Genomic DNA, 21,128 nt, shown 5'->3' with positions numbered 1-21,128 from the left:
AACTGGTGATGGAGCTGCTGTTGGACATTTCCTTCATCTGGGCATGGGACCTTTTAAAGGAGGATAAGGCAATGACAAGTTAGAGCATTCTTCTCTGAGCAAAACCTAGTGCATTTCTCATAGAAACTCCACTGAAACTGCCTCCCCTCCTTCAGGAAGACCTTTGGCAGGTCCCTCTCATCAGCTGTGGTTGGTGCTGGCTGAGGGTGCCGCAGGTAGCTGGGGGCTCTTCTGGGGTCTCTGCAGGAATCAGTTCATCCCTACAGCAATAGCTAAACAGGAACTCGGGGTCACATAAGATCAAATCCCCTCGTGATATCAAAGGACTTTTCAGTATTGTCCCTCCCAATTCACCTGACCGCAGAGCAGAGTTGAGGGGATTTGCTTTGTGTATTTTGTTCTAGTTGCCCCACCACACCTGAGGAGCACCTGTGAGCACTGCCACTTCTGCTGCACTCCAGGTGCAATCTTGTGGGTCCTGGCAGGCAAAGGGACAGTGCCTTTGTGCAGAGTGAGGAGAGTCAGTCTGTCCATCAGCCCTGGTCTCTGCTGCCGTGTGCGGGCAGTTCTTTGAGCTGGGGGACAATGACCCCCAGATGTTCCCCGGAGAAGGAACTGGACGTTGCTGAGAGCAGAGGAATCCAGTTCCCAAGTGCAATCTCCAAACCCCTCACCCCGTCTCATCGTACCTGAGGAGGATCTCAGCTCTGCCCTCCCGCCAGGGACACAGAGGGCTCAGTGCAGCTGCCCGTGCACAACCGCCCAGCAGCATTCCCATGGCCTTAGCACTGAGGTGTCTTCTCCATGGGGCTCCTTCATAACACAGACCTGCCACAGGAGAGCTGTGCCCTTGTTCAAGCGCAGGATACCACCCAGCAGGGAAACAAGGAGGGAAACAAACCCTGAAGCTGGGGTGTCCTGAAGGGAGAGTTTTCCCTTTTGTATCACTGGGAGCCGGGGGATTAGGAGGGGATTGGGACACTGTACTCCCATGGACAAATCCGTGTGCCAAGACCCCCAGGGCTGGTCTCTGAGGTGCATCTGAATGCCACCCCCCATCCCAGTCCAGTGACAGGAACAAGAGGAGCAGAGAATGGAGGGGGAAAATGGACAAATGCCACAGTGCTGCTGCCGATGGAGGCAGGACAGGGACAGACGGTCGGGTATGTGATAATTTCTCTTCTTCAGGGCTGAGGTCATTGAGAAGATGACGGAGTCCCCATGGCTGTAAGGGCAGAGGCTATGCTGGGTGGGAGAGAAGAGCAAGGGTTTTCTCTGGTGAAGGCTTCTGCACTGCAGCGGATGGCAGGGAGGTGCCAGAATCCTCCCTCCCACGGTGTTTCTGGGAGCAGCTCCCTCTCCCTCCCTGCCCATTTCTCTGCTGCCTGGAGTAGTCCCTGCTGGGAGCTGCTTCTCTGCCTCCATGCTTCTCCCCTGTCAGTGCTCACAGTCCCCATGCCACCGGCTGTGTGCTCAGCTCTGCCCTGCAGACACCTCCTGGTAGCCAGGCACTGCCCAGGAGCATCCCTGTGTGTGCAGTTGTTAAAGAGCAGCTCAGGAAATGCTAACAAGAAGTGGGGTCTCAGTGCCCTCTCTAGAACAGAGAAATAATTCCAGGCTCCTGCTGCCCAACCAGGCTACCAAGCCCTGGGCACCCGTGGCTGCACATCTGGCTTCACACCCCTGCAGCCATCCCTAGGAGAAGGCAGCAATTACCCCCTGTCTCTCCGATGGAGCAGCAGGGAAGCCCTGCTCTGGAGCACAGCCTCCTCCTCTACATTAGAGAAACTGACAGAGTCCTCCTGACAGAGCCCATAAACTGTCAGATGTACCAGTTGTAGGAGATCCCTCCAGGAACTGAAGCTGCGTTGCCCTGCAGCCAGAGACTTACCACGTAGAGGGCTGTGAAGATTTCTCCCTCAGTGAGCTCTCAGCATCCTCCCGCTCCCAACTGCCTTGAAGCTCTCTCTGCCTCGCAGGTCTCCTCTTGGGGCTGCAGGCAGTGCCCTCAGCCCTGCTCCTGGGCAGAGCTGTCTCTCTGCAGCGCTGCCCGCTTGCCATGAGCTCCCTCCATCCCAGGAGCCCAGCCCAGCTCAGCAGCAGAGGACCAGCCCAAGGCAGCACTTTCTCTGCCCCCTCTGGGCTCCCTCAGAGAATGTCCCTGGGGCTCCAGGGGAACCTGCTGTGAAACAGGCTGAAGCAATCTCTGATGTTCTCTCCTGCAGCAGGGGAGAGAGACTTCATTCCAGCAGTGTCATTTCTGCCATCTGAAAAAGAGTGATGTCCAAGCATCACCTGTTCATTGTCCCATCTTTGGATGGGACATCCAGGCAGGGACAGGGAATGATCTCGTTCACCACTGCCGAGGGAAGGGATTCAGTCCCCATTCCACGTTTCTAGTCCTGGGGCTAGAAGTGGACCCAGGTGCCCCCCACGCACAGCACAAACCCACCGGAGGTGGGATTCCTCTGGCCTCAGTTCAGGAGTGCACACAATAGGCACCTGCTTGTGAGCTCCTTGTCTCAGCTCCCGTGCTAATTAATGGGGACGGAGGCCAGGACTGACGTGTTCAGAGGCAAAGACCTGGTGACACTTGAAGTGCCAGAGGTGGTGCAAGACACGTGGAGCTGGCTGGAAGATCTAGTGGGGCCATGCTGAGAGACAGGGCAGCATCTCGGGTCATCATCATCATGGAGGCTGGAGGGGAATCTCTTTGGCCAAAGGAAATGACATCAGATGCCCACGTTTAGGATGATAGAACGTGTTTCTATTTGTTATGTCCTGGGCAGCCTACGCAGGGATTCCTCTGATGAGATGGAGTCATGTAGCATAGGGAGAGCCAAGTTCCTCTCTGCCTTTTCATCAGCCAGCTTTACTAGATCTCCACTGAGTATAATCATAGAATCATAGCATGGTTTGGGTTGGAAGGAACCTCAAAGATCATCTAGTTCCAACCCCCCTGCTGCAGGCAGGGACACCCTCCACTAGACCACATTGCCCAAAGCATCATCCAACCTGGCCTTAAACACTTCCAGGGATGGGGTATCCACAACCTCTCTGGGCAACCTGTTCCAGTGCCTCACCACTCTAACAGGAAAGAATTTCTTTCTAATATCTAATCTAAATCGACCCTCCTTCAGCTTAAACCCATTACCCCTTGTCCTGTCACTACACTCCCTGATAAACAGTCCCTCACCATCCTTCCTGTAGGCTCCCTTCAGAACCTGGTAAGCCACAATTAGATCTCCCCGGAGCCGCCTTTTCTCCAGGCTGAACAATCCCCAACTCTCTCAGCCTGTCCTCATAGGAGAGGTGCTCCAGCCCTCTGATCAGCTTCATGGCCTCCTCTGGACTCACTCCAACAGCTCAATGTCTCTCCTGTACTGGGGCCCCCAGAGCTGGACGCAGTACTCCAGGTGGGGTCTCACAAGAGCGGAGTAGAAGGGCAGGATCACCTCCCTTGACCTGCTGGTCACGCTGCTGGTGATGCAGCCCAGGACACGGTTGGCTTTCTGGGCTGCAAGCGCACACTGCCGGCTCATGTTGAGCTTCTCATCAATCAACAACCCCAAGTCCTTCTCCTCAGGGCTGCTCTCAATCCATTCCTCGCCCAGCCTATAGTCATGCTTGGGATTGCACCAACCCACGTGCAGGACCTTAGCCTTGTTGAACTTCATGCGGTTCACACGGGCCCATCTCTCCAGCCTGTCAAGGTCCCTCTGGATGGCATCCCTTCCCTCCAGCGTGTCGACCACACCACACAGCTTGGTGTCATCGGCAAACTTGTTGAGGGTGCACTCGATCCCACCGTCCATGTCACCGACAAAGATGTTGAACAGTGCCGGTCCCAGTACCGACCCCTGAGGAACACCACTCATCACCGTTCTCCACTTGGACATTGAGCCGTTGACCACAACTCTTTGAGTGCAACCATCCAGCCAATTCCTTATCCACCGAGTGGTCCATCCATCGAATCCGTGTCTCTCCAATGTAGAGACAAGGATGTCGTGTGGGACAGTGTCAAATGCCTTGCCCAAGTCCAGGCAGATGACGTCAGTTGCCCTTCCCTTATCCACGGACGCTGTAACCCCATCATAGAAGGTCACCAAGTTTGTCAGGCACAATTTGCCCCTAGTAAGGCCATGTTGGCTGTCACCAATCACCTCCTTGTTTTCCATGTGCCTGAGCATCGTCTCCAGGAGGGTCTGCTCCATGATCTTGCCAGGCATAGAGATGAGACTGACCAGCCTGTAGTTCTCTGGGTCTTCCTCTTTACCCTTCTTAAAAATGGGGGTTATGTTGCCCCTCTTCCAGTTGGCGGGAACTTCGCCAGACTGCCAGGACTTCTCAAACATGAGGGAGAGTGGCCTGGCCACTTCACCTGCCGGTTCCCTCAAGATGCAAGTCATCAGGTCCCATGGACTTGTGCACCTTCAGGTTCCTTAGATATTCTCGAACCTGATCTTCTCCTACAGTGGGTGGTTCTTCATTCTCCCAGTCCCTGCCTTCTGTGACCTGGCCAGCATGGCTTGAGCCCTTGCTGGTGAAGACTGAGGCAAAGAAGTTGTTGAGTACCTCAGCCTTCTCCATATCCTGGGTAACCAGTTCACCCATTTCATTCTGGAGGGGACCCACATTTTCCCTCGTCCTCCTCTTATCACTGACATACCTATAGAAGCTTTTCTTGTTGTCCTTGACGTCCCTGGCCAGACTAATTTCTATCAGGCCTTTGGCTTTCCTAACCTTTTCTGCGGTTCAGGGCTAAAGCATGTGCCCTGTGTGGCGAGGCTGAGGGATGTGGGTTTCTTCAACCTGGTGAACCTCCTCCAGTGAGGGTCATCATCCAAAAGGGGTAACCTCCCGAGAAATATTTTAGAGAGATAGATGCGAAATGAGAGATATAAAGAGAATGAAGGAGTGGGCTGAAGAGATAACTAGACTGCTGAAAGACAAGGGCAGGCCTCTAACTCCCTGAAGCTCAAAGCAGCACCTGGGTAGTTGAGAGGGATCTGACTGAGCAAGGAGTAAGGAGAGGGGGAGACTGGAGAGCAACAGGAAGGGCATAGGTCCAGATAGCCTGCTGAGAAATGCCTTTAGACCTAGTCATTTTGTCAGCAGAGGTGGCAAGATTCAGGAGAGTAAATACACAGGATCACGGACAAAGTACTGGCAGTCCAAGTACAGGGGAAGATCAAGATTTCTTCTTCTGCAATTAATTCAAGGACTTTTCTGCTTCTCACACCAAACCACCAGAGGGTAGGCTAGGGGTGCAGAGGAATTTGGGAGGGGACACAGCCGGGACAGCTGACCCCAACTGACCAAAGTGATGGCAGGACCAGTGGGTGTCTCCAATGGCACAAAGGGCAGGGGAGGGCTGCACTAGATCCATCCCATGGGCTTTCCAAGAGAGTGTCCTGAACCACTCTCCAGTCCCATGTCCCTTTGGCTGCAAGCTCCTCACAGCCTCTCCTGGCATTGCAGGGCCCTTGTCATCCCATGGTCTCCTCAGGCTCACCTTTTCCAGTGGGACACATTACCTTGGATGGTCACTCATTTTATGAGTTGCCCACCCAGGCTCACGCACTGTCCCTGGAGATCCCCTGACTTCTGGCAGCTCCCGATTCCTCTCCAGGATGGCATCTGCCATCAGCCCCGCTGCAGGTGGGACAGTGCCCGGCAGATAAGTCAAAGACCAGTTGTTGTCTGCTTAGGCATGTGTGCCATGGTTTAACCCTGTCCGGCAACTGAGCCCCATACAGATGCTTGCTCCCTCCCCACCTCCCCCGGTGGGATGGGGGAGACAATATGAAGAGTAAAAGAGAAAACTCGTGGGTTGAGATAAAGACAGTTTAGTAGGTAAAGCAAAAGCTGCACAATCCAGAAAAGCAAAACAAGAATTCATTCACCGCTTCCCATCAGCAGGCAGGTGGTCAGCCATCTCCAGGAAAGCAGAGCCCCATCACGCAGAATGGTTACTTGGAAAGACAAACACTATCACTCCAAATGTCCCCTTCCTCCTTCTTCTTCCCCCAGTTTACATGTTGAGCATGGTGTCATACAATATGGAATATTCCTTTGGTCAGTCGGGGTCAGTTGTCCCGGCTGTCTTCCCTCCCAACATCTTATGCACCCCAACCTACTCGCTGGTGGGCTGGTGTGAGAAGCAGAAAAGGCCTTGACTCCATGTAAGCCCTGCTCAGCAATAACAAAACCATCCCTGTATTATCAACACTGTCTTCAGCACAAATCCAAACCACAGCCCCATCCTAGCTACTATGGAGAAAATTAACTCTACCCCAGGCAAAACCAGCACAATGTGCCACCAAGAAGGGAACTCTGGGTCCAGCCCTTGGTCCCTAACAGATCATCCTGGGACTCTGAGTTTGTCCTTGTGTATCTGTCAAGAAACCCAGAACATGAAGAGGCCTTTTCAGGGAACAGCTCCTTGGGTGTATTCCTGGAACCAGCTTTGGAACCTGCTCTTCCGACCCTGCCCTGAGGAGCCCCTCTGGTCACGGTGGGGATAGTAGGGACGCCAGCTCTGACACAGTGGTGCACATTACCTGCTCCTGCCTGCAGCCACAGGGATGCCCCTGAGGAGACAACAGGACTGTCTCTCCTTACACAAGACTCTAGGGCTAACACAAATACAAGGGCACAGCAGGACAACGTGGCAGTGAGGAGAGATCCGCACTGAAAAGATCACATCCTGCTGTTGTCCATGGCTGTGGCTCCAGGGAAGCAGCAGCCCTGACTGGCACCTGGCAGAAAGGGTCTGTGCACTGAGGCAGGGAGGAGCAGCCCCAAGGGCCACTGGGGCTGCTCTTCCATGAAGCAGCTGAGCTCCTGGCTCCAAAAGCCCTCCTGCATATTGGCGCTGCACCCCCAGCTCCAGAGGAGATAAAAGAGATGGGAGCTGAGACAAATCATTGTTCTGCTGATTTCTTTATTGAGTTTGCCTACACAGGGAGCCTGACACCACATGTACATGATGTCTTTGGGTCAGAAGAAAAGAAGTAGGAGGCCAGGAATGGAAGTCTTGAAAAGGAAACAATATTATCAGGAGTACAAACAAAGGAAAAAAATCCACAGCAAAAAACTACAGATATGAAGAAAATATAGTCATGGCTTTCCTTGAGATAGCCTGGAAGTCCTATGAAGACGATGGGCACCTTATGGATGCTGAAGGAGCATGTATTCAAACAGATTCCTCAAGGCATCCTTTAGTTCCTTGTTCCTCATGCTGTAGATGAGGGGGTTCACAGCTGGAGGTACAACCGAGTACAGAAGTGACACCACCAGGTCCAACGATGGGAAGGAGATGGAGGGGGGTTTCAGGTAGGCAAACGTGCCAGTTGTGACAAACAGGGAAACCACGGCCAGGTGAGGGAGGCACGTGGAAAAGGCTTTGTGCCGTCCCTGCTCAGAGGGGATCCTCAGCACGGCCCTGAAGATCTGCACATAGGACACCACAATGAAAACAAAACACCCAAAGGCTAAACAGGCACTAACCACAAGAAGCCCAATTTCCCTGAGGTAGGCATCTGAGCAGGAGAGCTTGAGGATCTGGGGGATTTCACAGAAGAACTGGTCCACAGCATTGCCGTGGCAGAGGGGTAGGGAAAATGTATTGGCCGTGTGCAGCAGAGCAGTGAGAAACCCACTGCCCCAGGCAGCTGCTGCCATGGGGGCACAAGCTCTGCTGCCCAGGAGGGTCCCGTAGTGCAGGGGTTTGCAGATGGCAACGTAGCGGTCATAGGCCATGACAGTGAGAAGACAATACTCTGCTGAAACGAAAAAAACAAACAGAAAGACCTGTGCAGCACATCCTGAGTGGGAGATGACCCTGGCGTCCCAGAGGGAATTGGCCATGGCTTTGGGGAGAGTGGTGGAGATGGAGCCCAGGTCGAGGAGGGAGAGGTTGAGGAGGAAGAAGTACATGGGGGTGGTGGAGGTGGTGGTCACAGGCTATGGCAGTGATGATGAGGCCGTTTCCCAGGAGGGCAGCCAGGTAGATGCCCAGGAAGAGCCCGAAGTGCAAGAGCTGCAGCTCCCGTGTGTCTGCGAATGCCAGGAGGAGGAACTGGGTGATGGAGCTGCTGTTGGACATTTGTTCACTCTGGGCTTGGGGAACTGTTGAAAGACGACATTGACAAGTTAGGGCAGACGACTTTGAGCCAGTTCTATGCTGTTTCTCAAAAAATCCCCTCAAAATTACTTTTCATTTTTGGGAGGGAACTTTGTTCAATTCCTTTGTGTTAGCTCATGTTTGTGCTGCTGAGTGAGGGCACTTTCTCTGAAGGGGCAGAAATCCTCATCTTTGACCTTGCTCTCAGCCTGGACACTGGTGAGCCCTCAGGGACAAAAGGGCTCCCTGATCCCTAATGCAGAGTCAGGAGAGCTGGTCTGCCCACGAGTGACCTGATGGTCATCATGCTGGTGCCCTGTAGTTATTGCACCTTTCTTCATCAGAGGTGATCTCACACACAATATACTTGAAGAAGAAACTGGATGTTTTTGAGCTCGGAAGAATTCAGTTTCAAAGTCCATTTCTCACAACTCTTCTCTGTTTCTCTAAGCAGCTGAGCAGAGAGTGATGCCCCGGGGGGTGGCTTGGCTCTCTGCTCCCTGGAATGTCCCTGCCGGGAGCCGTTTCTCTGTCTCCAAGTCTCCTCCCTGTCAGTGCTCACAGACCCCATCCCACCTGCTCTGTGCTCAGCTCTGCCCTGAAGACACCTCCTGGCAGCAGGGCTCTGCCCAGGGCACCTCCCTGTTAGCAGCTCCGCAGGAGTAGGTCAGAGAAGCACTGATGCTGCAAGCAAAGGTGATGGTGGTGCTGTCTGCTGGTAGAGGAGTGGGTGAAGGCACTTAGGAGGCTTCTGGCAGCTGTGTTGATCCCTCAGTGTAAGGGTTCAGGAGTCTCGGTGACTTCTTCAAACTTGACAGCTCCTCTCCCCTTTCCCTTAGGAGACAGCTGAGAAGGTAGTCCCTGCCTTGACCTTCCTCTTGAAATGCTGCCTCTGCCATTTTCCTCGTGGTGATCTGGAGCACTAACCAGCCCTGCCTACACAGCACCCTCTCAATCAATATCAGAAGGCTCCTACCCTGCTGGGGGTCACTTCTTCCACCCACTCCTTCTCCATGGTGTGTAACGCCGTGGGCAGCTCCCTGGTCAGGCTGAGTGCTGACCCTGGCAGGTGGCAGAGTCCCTGTCATGGCACATGAGACCCCTGGGGCACAGAGACCCTGCTCTGAAGAACAGTCCTGGGCACCCCTGGGCTGTACACCCACCTTCACACCCTGCAGCCGTCCCTGTCCCTGTCATGCCCTGTCCCTCTGATGGTGCAGCAGGAAAACCCCGCTCTGGAGCTCGTCCTCCTCCTCTATAGAAGAGAGAGATCCCATAGGCTGTGGGTTATGCCAGCTTTAGGAGATCCCTCCATGAACTGCAGCTGCGTTGTCCTGCACCCAGAGACTTACTGTGTCAAGGGCCGTGAAGATTTCTCCTCTTTTGAGCTCTCAGCATCCTCCCAGGCCCATCTGCCGTTGGCCTTTCTCTTCCCCTCGCTGCCTGCAGGCAGTGCCCTCAGCCCTGCTGCACTTTGCAGAGGAGCTGCTCCTGGGCAGAGCTGTCTCTCTGCAGCGCTGCCCGCTTGCCATGAGCTCCCTCCATCCCAGGAGCCCAGCTCAGATCAGCAGCAGAGGACCAGCCCAAGGCATTTTAATGACCCCTCTGAGGGTGGGTTTGGTCCCTGAACCTCAGACACTGAGAGGAAATTGAAGAACCTCTCCAGAAGTCCAAGTCAGATGCAAACTCCAAAGTTTCTTGGAGTGTTAACAGGTCCCACCGAGGACCATTACTGACGAAGCCTCCCCAGGGGCTGGTTAGAGCAGAAAGCTGGAGGCAGAGATGACAGGTAGACAAAGGCAATGTAAAGGTGGAACAGATTCTGAGTAATCCTGGATGTCTTGTATCAAGTCAAAGGGACAAGCTGGACCCCCCAGCCCCTGGGAAGGGAGATCCTGTCCCTCACACATTGCTCAGGGCTCTTCCTGGGGCAGTCTGATGTGAGGATGGGCAATGTCAAGGGCAGGACCAGGGTCCAACACCTCCCAGTCTCCTGGGTGGGGAAGGGGAGGCCATGAGACTCTAGTGCTGTAAGGATAAGGTGCTCCCTCATAGGCACCAGTGGCAGAGACAACAGCCATTGCCAAGGGGAGAAAGAGCTCATCTCTGTTGGGGGCTTTTCAGACTTTCTTCATCCCTCTGTCCTCTTCACTGCAGGCCATTGTCCTATGGTGTCCCACACCTGTACCTCCTCCTCCTCCTCGAATCATCATAGAATGGTTTGGGTTGGGAGGGAGCTCAAAGATCATCTAGTTACAACCCGCCCTGCTGCGGGCAGGGACACCCTCCACTAGACCACGTTGCCCAAAGCCTCATCCAACCTGGTCTTAAACCCTTCCAGGGATGGGGCATCCATTCAGGAGGATCTGCTCCATGATCTTGCCAGGCACGGAGGTGCCTGGTGCCTCTTTCTCTGCAGGCTGTAGACATCCACCCTGCTACCACACCTTGCTCTCACCTCAGCATCTCCCTTCCTTTACTGATATCTCTCCACCCTCCCTGGCTGTTCCTTGAAACACAAAGCCTTGGGCTGATCCAGTTTCCCTCTGGGTGACTTCATACACCACGGCCCTACCCTTTGAGTGACATTTCTTCATGTCCAGTCTAGGCCTCCTCAGCTGCACTTTGTGGCATTACTTCTTTCTCATGCTCTATCTCACTACAAAGGGAAGCTCTATCATCTCTGAAGCAACTCTTCAAGCACTCTCAGGCCACTCCTGTACTGCCTGGAGCCTCCACACTGCTGGGCCAAAGAACGCCCAGTCCCTTGACCACCCTACACAGGTCATGTGCACTAGGTCCCAAGCCTCACCTTGGCAGACCTCCACTTGACACTCTCCACTTCCTCCCTACTTCTCCAAAACGGGGAGCCACACCCTGGGACACACCCATGTGTGTAGGCCACACCAATGTGAGTTGAGGGGGATGATAAGGCAGGTTGTTTGAGGGGCCCATGTTCCTCCTAATGCAGCCCCGTGACGCAGCAATGCCCCTAATGCAACACTGTAGTTGGTGAATGTCTGCTGTGGACCTCCTGATGAGGCAGAGGAAGTAGATGAGGCCTTCTTCAGACACCTGGAAGAAGCCCCATGTTTGCAGGCCCTGATCCTCATGGCAGACCTGCACTATCCCAGTATTGACTGAAGGGGCAACACAGCAAGGTGAAAGCCATCCTGGAGGTTTCTGGAGTTCACTGACAACACCTTCCTGAGAACGGTGACTGAGGAGCCAGTGAGGGGGGCGGTCCTTCAGGACGTCATACGTCAAAACAAGGAAGAGCTGGTCAGGGATGGAATATCGGGCGTGAGAAAGTAGAGTTGAGGTTCCTGAGAGAAGGGAACAAGGCAAAGAGCAGGACTTGAGGAGAGACAGCTTTGGCATGCGGACGAACCTGCTTGGAAGAATCCCATGGTTTAGGGTCCTGCAGAGAAGAGGGAAGAGCTGTTTGCTAGACAAGGATCTCCTCTTCAAGCTTCATAACAATACACCCAGACATGCAGGAAGTCAAGCAACATTGCAGGAGGCTGGACTGGGTGAGAAAGGAGCCCCTGACAAAAATCAAGCATGAAGAGGAAGCCCAGAGAAGGTGGAAGCTGGCTGCCTTCCAGCCTCAATGGTTCTGTGATTTGGCGATGGAGAGAGCCGTTGTGGTGGGTTGACCCCAGCTGGATGCCGAGTTCCCACCAAAGCCTCTCTATCACTCCCCCTCCTCAACTGCACAGGGGAGAGAAAAGATAACAAAAGGCTTGTGGGTTGAGATAAGGACAGGGAGAGATCGTTCACCATTTACCATCACGGGCAAAACAGACGCAACTTAGAAAAAAATAATCCAATTTATTACCAAGTGAAACAGAGTAATAAGAAATAAAACCAAATCTCAAAACACCTTTCCCCCACACCTCCCTTCTTGCCGGGCTCAACTTCACTCCCGATTTCTCTACCTCCTCCCCCTCAGCGGAACAGGGGGACGGAGAATGGGGGTTCTGGTCAGTTCATCACACATTGTCTCTGCCCCTCCTTTCTCCTCACGGAGGACTCCTCATGCTTCCCCCGCTCCAGCGTGGGGTCCCTCTCCTAGGAGACAGTCCTCCGTGAACTTCTCCAGCTTGAGTCCTTCCCACAGGCTACATTTCTTCATGACCTGCTCCAGCGTGGGTCCCTTCCACGAGGTACAATCCTTCAGGAACAGACTGCTCCAGCATGGGTCCCCCAGCGGAGTCACAAGTCCTGACAGAATAACCGCTCCAGCGCTGGCTCCTCTCTTCATGGGTCCACAGGTCCTGCCAGGAGCCTGCTCCAGCGCTGGCTTCCCACAGGGTCACAGCCTCCTTCAGGTGTCTCCACCTGCCCCAGTGTGGGGTTGTCCGTGGGCTGCAGGTGGATATCTGCTCCACCATCAACCTCCATGGGCTGCAAAGGAATCTGCTCTGGCGCCTGGAGCACCTCCTCCCCCTCCTTCTGCACTGACCTTGGTGTCTGCAGAGTTGTTCCTCTCAAATAGTCTCAGTCGCTCTCTTTTTCTTCCTTCTTAAATATGTTATCACAGAGGCACTGCCACAGTTGCTGATAGGATTGGCCTTGGCCAGCATTGGGTCCGTCTTGGAGCCGGCTGGCATCAGCTCTATTGGACACAGGGGAAGCTTCTAGCAGCTTCTTGCAGATCCACCCCCTGTAGCCCTCCCGCTACCAAATACATGACTCTGTGTGTGTGTGTGTGTGTTTGTCTGTGTGTGTGTGTTTCTCCATGGGGTAACTGGAGGGATGAGGGAATCCCAGGGCCAGCTCCTGGATAGATGGAGAGTTTAAGATCAGCTCCTGGAGACATCACTACTGTACGTATGGGCTTTCCCATAGCCCCTGCAGAAACTGTGATACATGTTCATACCCGCATCTTCCAAAAGCCTTCAAAATCGTGTGAATCCTGGTGAATTTTGAATGTGTGCTTGCTTTCATCCTAGGACTGCTGACTCCCCAAAAGCCTCACAATCATTGCACCAGAAATTGCATTAAGTTTTCTGATAGGTGTCCAGAGGGAAAGGCAGCTCAAGGAGAGTGGCATGACTACTGCATGCAGGGAAGGGAATACAATGATTTGGCTAGCAGGCAAGGATTTGGGTCCTCTGTGCTGTAGGCACTACGAGGGACACCATACAAGGCAGTGGTGCGTGCTCAGCGTGAACAAGGTCAACTGCATCTGAGGCCGTGGTAGAAGTAGCTCTGCCACCCCAGACATCTTGAGTTTTCATCCCCCTGCAGTGAGCCGTGGTGTGGTGACATCTGGACCGGTGTGTCCCTCTGTGGGGATTGCTGCTGTCGAGAGGTGGGGAGGAACTGGAGAGTGCCCCGAGGAGGTCTGCACATGTCCTGTACTTTAGGCCTCAACCCCATCTTTGCCGACCTCTTCCATACCCACTCAACCCTGGGAACATGCCGCTCCTGGAGAACCACTGTGCCCTCCAGGCAGCTCCAGATTCCTCTCCTAGACGATGGGTGTCCTTAATGTCACCTGTGTGAGAGCCCTGGGCACACCCCTCAGTTACACTCACCATCTTACCTGTCATCAGACACCGACTGGTGACGCATAAATCCCGTCCGACGTCTCGTCTCTAAAAGGTCACAAACAGACGCTGAGCTTTTTGCTCCCAAACACATGGAGGAAGAGGAATTTCAGTGGGGCAGTTCCTCATGCCTCTTTGGAGAAAGAGCCCAGACAGAAAGCACTGCACCGGGGAGATCCCACTGTATTATCAAGATGCTACGAGTCACGCTAACTCTGAGCAGTGTTGAACATACTTTTATAAAGGCAGCCAGGCTCACTTATACATGCAAAGTTGGTACATGACTCAGATACAGTGACGTAAATGCAAATATTTGTGAAGAAAGAAACATAAAAACCGTGAATGAAAAATATCAACAGCATGATAATTATAATGATATTATAATGATATTTAAACCAAATGAAACCAAACCAAAAAAAACCCCAAAAACCCAACCTCACAACAAACAAACAAACAAAAGCTGGAATCAGATACACTGGGAATCATTTGTGGACAGAGGTGGTAATTCTGTCAGTGTAGCAAAATGTCCTTGGAATCATTTTCTCAAGGGCATCCTTGAGCTCCCGGTTCCTCATGCTGTAAATAGTGTGTCACTACTGGAGGTACCACAGAGTACAGAACAGCTACCACCAGATCCAGAGATGGGGAGGAGATTGGGGGGACTTCAGGTGGGCAAACACGGTACTGCTGCTAAACAGGGAGACCACGGCCAGGTGAGGGAGGCTCGTGGAAAAGGCTTTGTGCCGTCCCTGCTCAGAGGGGATCCTCAGCACAGCCCTGAAGATCTGCACACAGGACACCACAATGAAAACAAAACACCAAATGCTAAACAGGCACTAACCACAATAAACCCAGCCTCACTGAGGTGGACATCTGAGCAGGGGAGCCTGAGGATCTGGGTGATTTCATGTCGGAACAGGTCCAGACCTTCAAACCCTTGTGCCTTTGGCCAACAGAAAGGCAAGGTCTGCATCTGGAGCAGAATAAACTGCATGCATGAGGACCATGACGTGCCTGGCTGAGGAGAAGGGGCATGGAGTTATGATGGATGCCATATGAGCCAGTGGGTTTCCCATTTTGAAAGGTGGATGGAGAAACTGGAGAATGTCCAGAGGCAGTTTGTCGTGATGAGAGTTGGGGCCTAAAGCACGAGCCGTGTGGAGAGGCAGAAGGAACTGGGTCTCTTTAGTCTGCTGAAGGTGAGGAGCAGGGCACTCAAAGGCAGCTGAATCCTGGCAGAGGCAACAGCCACAAGTTTCCTCCTGGGACCTTCACACTGGGCCTTCAGAAAGAGTGAACAGAGGGTGCTGCTGATGGCAGCAGGACACCCAGAACTCTCTGTGATCTCCATCTTTGGAGGTCTTCAGTTTCCAGCCAAGCTGACTGTGGGACTGGCGATACCCCACCCTTTGCTGGGAGGCTGGACCAGAGATCCCAGCGCTCCCTTTCCCAACAACCCTTCCATAAGCCTGTGCCTTGCAGTGTGCCCCAGGAGAAAGGATTCAGCTGGAGGTGGGGGTCTCTGCAGCAGGGGGTCATAGGACGATTCAGGGTGGAATGCTCCTGTACTCAGGAGGTCTCTAGTTCTACCTTTGGTTCCAAGCAGGGCCAGCTCGGAGGTCGGAGCAGGTTGCTCCATAGACATCAGCATCCCAGTACAGAGGCTGCACGTGTGCCAGGCATTGAATCCACCGTTATGGAAATGGACACAAAGCCTTTGAGCGGCTCCTTGAACCCAGGAATCGGTATGCCATGCCTCCCGAGATTCCCAGGAACACCTAAGCTTTCTGTGCAGAGGAATGCGAGTCCACTTTCCCTGTCCTGGCCAGTCTCCTGGCAAATGTGGTGCTGTAGGTTCTGAAGAGAACCAGAAGAATCTCTTTGAGGAGGTTAGTTTCATTTTACATGCTGAATTGCAGGGCAGATGAAGGGAGCTCAGAGCTTCCAGGCTCCCTGCCGCACAGTTAGCACATCAGAGACTGGAAATGCAGGTAGCGGTGTTGTGTTAGCGTACACCACGTGGAAATGTTGTCTTCCTTTGTGCTTTTGCATAAGCTGGGGTCTGTCCCTTGGCCGCCTGTGGCTAAAAAAGCAACAGCTCCCCTCTTCCACCTCCCTCTCCTCCACACAACAGGGAGGAGAGAGATGAAGCAGGGATAATTTAAGGGCAATACTGTCTAAGAAGTGTAATATTGAAATGGTAACAGTGAGAGAAGCAGCACTGCGTTTTAAGAACTTCATGCCAGAGGCTAACTGCTGAGAACTTATGGCTCTTTTGTAAAGTAGAAATGAATGTTGGGAATGAAATTGAAGTGCTTTGATTAATCCTAATGAAGAAAAAGAAGGAATTCCATTACAGCACTGTGCTGTTCGTGTTATTAGTGACAGGACCACTAATTCCTTAAACAACCTTGAGAGCGTCTTTATTTTCCTCCTTTCCAAAGCTTAGTCTACTCAGATTGCCAGAGGACTACCTCCAATCTCTGCAACCCAAAGCTCTCCAGCCTTCTCTCATCAAAGGTCTTTTACCCCGGGACATATCTCACCATCACTTCAATACGCTGCCCGGGTCTATTTTTCAGGTGGGTGAGGTCAGGCTATTCCTTTGCAAAGCCTTCCCTACAAAAGTCTTGTCTAGGTGCTGATCCCACTGTAGCACCTCATGCTGGGCACCACTCCAGCCTCCTTCTGCAGAGCTCCAGTGGATGGGCAATTTTCCTGTTTCTGTCCTACCCATTCACCTTCCCAATCTTTTTGTATTGTTTGCTTATCGAATATTGTCTCAGGAAACACATTTGTCCTCCACAGCATCAGCCATTTGCAATTGCAGGCTGAGATATTTCCCCTCGTGGAGCAGACATTGTGCAAAGCTGCTCCATTTGGGGAAACCCACTTCATGCTGCACAGGCATTTGGGCTACAACCCCCCACTGGCTCATTTTTTAAAGAGACAGTTTCAGACTGGCAAAGCAGATTCAGCACATAAATGCGTGTGCTGGTTTTGGCTGGGACGGAGTTAATTTTCTCCATAGTAGCTTGCATGGGGCTGTTTTTTGGATGTGTGCTGAAAACAGTGTTGATAACACAGGGATGGTTTAGTTACTGCTGAGAAGTGCTTGCACGATGTCAAGGCCTTTTCTGCTTCTCACACCATCCCACCAGCGAGAAGTTTGGAGGGGACACGGCTGGGACAGCTGACCTCACCTGACCAAGGGATATTCCATACCATATGACATCGTGTTGAGCCATAAAAGCTGGTGGAAAAAGAAGGAAGGAGAGGGCATTGGGAGTGACGGTGTGTGTCTTCCCAAGTAACCATTGTGCGTGATGGAGCCCTGCTTTCCTGGAGATGGCTGAACACCTGCCTGCTGATGGGAAGTGATGGAGGAATTCCTTGTTTTGCTTTGCTTGTGTGCACGGCTTTTGCTTTACCTAATAAACTGCCTTTATCTCAGCCCCCCAGTTTTCTCACTTTTTTCCGAGTCTTCCTGTACCAGGGTGGGGAGTGAGCAAGCTGCTGTGTTGCTTAGTTGCCGACTGGTATTAAACCATGGCAAAAAGACACTCCACGGTCCCTGGAACTCTATGCCAGTGCTGGACTTTCCCCCCGGTGACTTTTTTTTTATTCTTTCTGTCAAGTGTGATTACTCAGTGCAAGACATCATAGCAGGGGAAGATGACCTTCATGTCTTTTAATGTTTTTAGGTTGATTCCATGCAGTGACACTCTAGACAGTCCATGGGGTCTAGCAAGTGATTTCTCAAACCTGAGGGTAGTCATCTCTTCATCGGTTGTGTCACACTTTGGGCCTCCTTGACTACTGACCACGATTCGGCTATTTCCCTTTAACTTTACATTGGTCAGACAGAGCTTGAAGGAGCTGTTTGCATTAATCATGGTGGGGCATGACATACCAGGAATGCCTCAGGCCACCTTCCCCCTTCTTGAGGAGGATGGAAGCCAAGCTGGACATGTGGGGTTTTTTGGGGCAAATGTGGGATGCCTTTTTTCAGACAACCACGTACCCCAGTGGGGCATTTGGGACTATTTGGGGCTATTTTACATACTCTGTAGTATCACTTTGTCCATAGGAGTCTCTTCAAGGCAATTCTCACTTCCTTGTTCCTCAGGCTATAGGTGAAGGGTTAAACATGGGGGTCACAATTGTGTAGAACAGGGCAAGGTACTTGTCAGGGTCTACAGAATCCCTTGACCATCGCTTTAAGTAGACAACTGTGGCTGAGCCATAGAAGAGCGTCACCACCCCGAGGTGTGAAGAGCAGGTGGAAAAGGCTTTGTGTCTGCCCAGAACTGAAGGTATTCTCAGAATTGCCCTGATAATTTTAATGTAAGAAATAACTATGAAGGAGAAGGGAAGGATCGCAAAGACCAGGATGATGGTGTACAGCATCACTTGGTTCCAGAAAGTGTCTGCACAGGCCAGTTCCAGCAGAGGGGGGACAAAAAAAGTGGCGAAGGTCCCGGGATGCACAGAAGGGCAAAGTGAACACCTGGTAGGTCTGTCCTACTTGCACTGGTACGACGACCACCCACGACCCCACCAGCAGTCTGATGCAGACACCCCTGCTCATGATGAGGGTGTAGTGCAGGGGGTCACAGATGGCTATGTAGCGGTCGTAGGCCATGGCAGCCAGGAGAAGGCATTCGATGCTGCCCAGCAAAACCAGGAAATAGAGCTGGGCAGCACAGCCAAGGAAGGAGATCCTGCCGTCTTCCATCAGGAAACCCACCAGCATTTTTGGCAGAGTGACTGACGTGGAGCAGATCTCCAGGAAGGACAGGTTCCTCAGGAAGAAATACATGGGGCTGTGGAGGCTTGAGTCCAGCACTGTGATGAGTGCAATCAGGCTGTTCCTTGTGAGAGCCACGAGGTAGATGAGCAGGAATATGGTGAAGCACAGGCCCTGCAGGCTGGAGTGCTCAGAAATCCCAGGAGAATGAATCCAGATCCAACGGTGTGGTTCTCCAAGCCTTTTCTTTGGGGCATTTTCCCTATGCAGAGCAAGCCAAACCACAGCCTCTTAGAGGATGCTGATGGCTTGTCCACCATCACGTACACTCCAAGCCTGGAGAAAGATTACAAACATCAGCAGACACGTGATTGCAGGGTTAGGCAAGCTTGACCAAGATATGCATGAACGTTTGGCAATCTAACATGGGTTGCTTGCTGCAGGGAGGTTTGTAAAGGGAGGAGAGAACAGAATCCTTGAGCCTGAATGTCTGGGTTTTGTCACATGGATAACAGAAATTGACTTTCTTTTTTTAGAGGTGATTTTATTACCTAGAATATCTGGTGAGAGATGAGAGAAAAGGAAGAGAATGGATCAATACTAGCCCCTTTAAGAACAGTCTTGCTTACGTTCCTTGTCCAGATCTTGTAGGAGCTGCATTGAATGTAAGAACATTAAGAAGACATTGGGTGAAAAGGAGGAGAGGGACGAAAAAGGGGAAGAGAAAGCAAGGCTGGGCTGGGCACGGAGAGGCAATCAAAACAAAGCAAGGCAAGGCATGGCTTGATTCTTAGACCTTAGTGAGAGACATTAATCCCAGCTTTCCTCATGTGTAAGAGCTCATCTCTTGATACTGTGTCCACACACAAAGATCTGGGAGAATATATTTAGATCCGAATCATTCATTTTTACATGGCAAAGGGTGAATCCCATCAAAATTAAAACAGGCTTCTGTCCGTCAAGGAATCGAGTAATACTGATGCATCCATGGGACTTCTTAACAAGACAGATGAGCAGCAGTCTCTGCATCAACCACAAGATTTCAGGGTGCTAAAAGACACGTTTATGCAAGCAATCAAACGGCTTCATGCAGTTTTCAGTCATACAGAGAAGAAGGTGATTAAAATTGGGTCATGTCCTGACAATACCCACTTTTTCTGAACAGGTCAGACACTTGTAACTTCTCCATGAGTCCTGAATTATTCAGCTTTCCTAAGTTTCCTGCTCTGTCACTTGGATTTCTGACAGCTTACAAATCCAGCCGAGGGCCCATTTGCTCTGATCCCAGCCCTGCAATGCTTCCCTCTCCCCTGCAAGCCCTGGCAGAAGCAGAGCAATGCTCTTGCTGCCTGGGGAACTGAGCCTTCCCTTTGCATTTCCCACCTTCCCAGAGCATCAAGACTTCTTGCGGGGCGCACTTGCAGGATGTGAGCTCCAAGCAAGCAGCACTGCAGTAGCAGGTGTCTTCCTATGAAGAAGAGACTCAGCTGAAAGATGTTTAAGAAGCTCAGTTTGACATGGGGAAGGAATATGCTCTTCCAGGCAGAGGACTGAGGATGCTGGCGGTGTCTCCCCAGCCATCGCTAACTCCCTTTGCAAAGTCTTCTTAAACTCTGATGCATTACTGAGGAGAACAGCAGGTCATAAAACATGTAATTAAAGCATTCAGATTAGCCAAATGAAAAACACAGAAGGGTTTTCTCACGAGAAAAATCTGGATTCACAAAAACATGTGGTCCTAGTAGTTTGATTCTTTTTCCAAGGCATTCCTGCCTTTTTCCTGTGAGTTTTATGTATCTCACAGAGGTTTGTTCCTTTGTTACCTTTGTTTCCAAGACAACATTGGGGTTGGTGTGAGGGAAAAGTCACCATGATTGTTTTCTAATCTACCTACTGATTCATGTAAGTGTACCGAAAAAAAGAAATACCTTTGTTTTCTGAAAAAACTGTGAGATACCCACATGTATGTTAAATTAAGGCTTTAACTCAAAGCACCCATTTGTATGCAGGTTATCCACATGCCAGCATTTCCTGGTCATTTCAAAATGCCCTCAGACATACAGCCTATTCTTTGTAACTCTCCGATGTCTCAGCGCTTCGCAAGATCACAGGTAGAGCAGAGTTCCGGCCAGCTTTGCTGACGGGAAACTGCCAGAGAACTTCTCATACGGTGACTGTCTCACAGGCGGCATTTCTCAGAGCTGAAGGAAGCCCGTTCCAGTGAGCCCGGCCAAGCTGGACAGATGCCTGCAGCTGCTGCTGGCGGTGTCTGTGCTGCCACACTATCTCCGCATTTCAGGGCAGGCCAAAAGGCACTTACCGTTGTCAGGAGCCAAGAGGCAGGAGCACACTCCTCAGTCCCTGATGCTGCAGGAGGCAGCGGTGACCTCTTTTTCTCTCCGTCATTGCCCTGGAAACCACCTGGGATTTCAGGAGGTCTCTGCTCTGGCGTCCTGCTCACAACAGAATCAGGTATGGAGTCAGACAGCGTTGCTCAAGGCTTTATCCAGTTGGGGCTGGAAAACACCCAAGGTGTGAAACCAGTTCCAATGCTTGGATACCCTCGTGGAGAAAAAGATTTTCCTTATCTCTGCGCTGAACCTGCCTTATTCCATCATCTAACTCTTGTCTGTTTTCCCCCTGCCGAGCACCATGGTGACCAGACTGGCTCCATCTTCCCGAAGAAGTCTCC

At 51.9% G+C, this 21,128-nt stretch overlaps 1 protein-coding gene and 1 pseudogene across 1 annotated transcript; both read right to left on the bottom strand.

The window, feature by feature from the left end:
* Positions 1–7,173: 7,173 nt before the first annotated feature.
* LOC129201310 (olfactory receptor 14C36-like) lies at positions 7,174–7,941 on the bottom strand. The gene has a single exon (XM_054812429.1). It carries the CDS (start codon positions 7,939–7,941, stop codon positions 7,174–7,176), a length of 768 nt encoding a protein of 255 aa, XP_054668404.1.
* A 6,227-nt stretch (positions 7,942–14,168) lies between these two features.
* On the bottom strand, positions 14,169–18,756 carry LOC129201311 (olfactory receptor 10AG1-like; annotated as a pseudogene).
* Between the last annotated feature and the right edge of the window lie 2,372 nt (positions 18,757–21,128).

This window comes from Grus americana, unplaced genomic scaffold (assembly GCF_028858705.1).
Source record: "Grus americana isolate bGruAme1 unplaced genomic scaffold, bGruAme1.mat scaffold_942, whole genome shotgun sequence".
In the NCBI taxonomy this organism is placed as follows: domain Eukaryota; kingdom Metazoa; phylum Chordata; class Aves; order Gruiformes; family Gruidae; genus Grus; species Grus americana.
The sequence above is the reverse complement of the archived record's forward strand: the minus strand, read 5'-3'. Positions and strand labels throughout refer to the sequence as shown.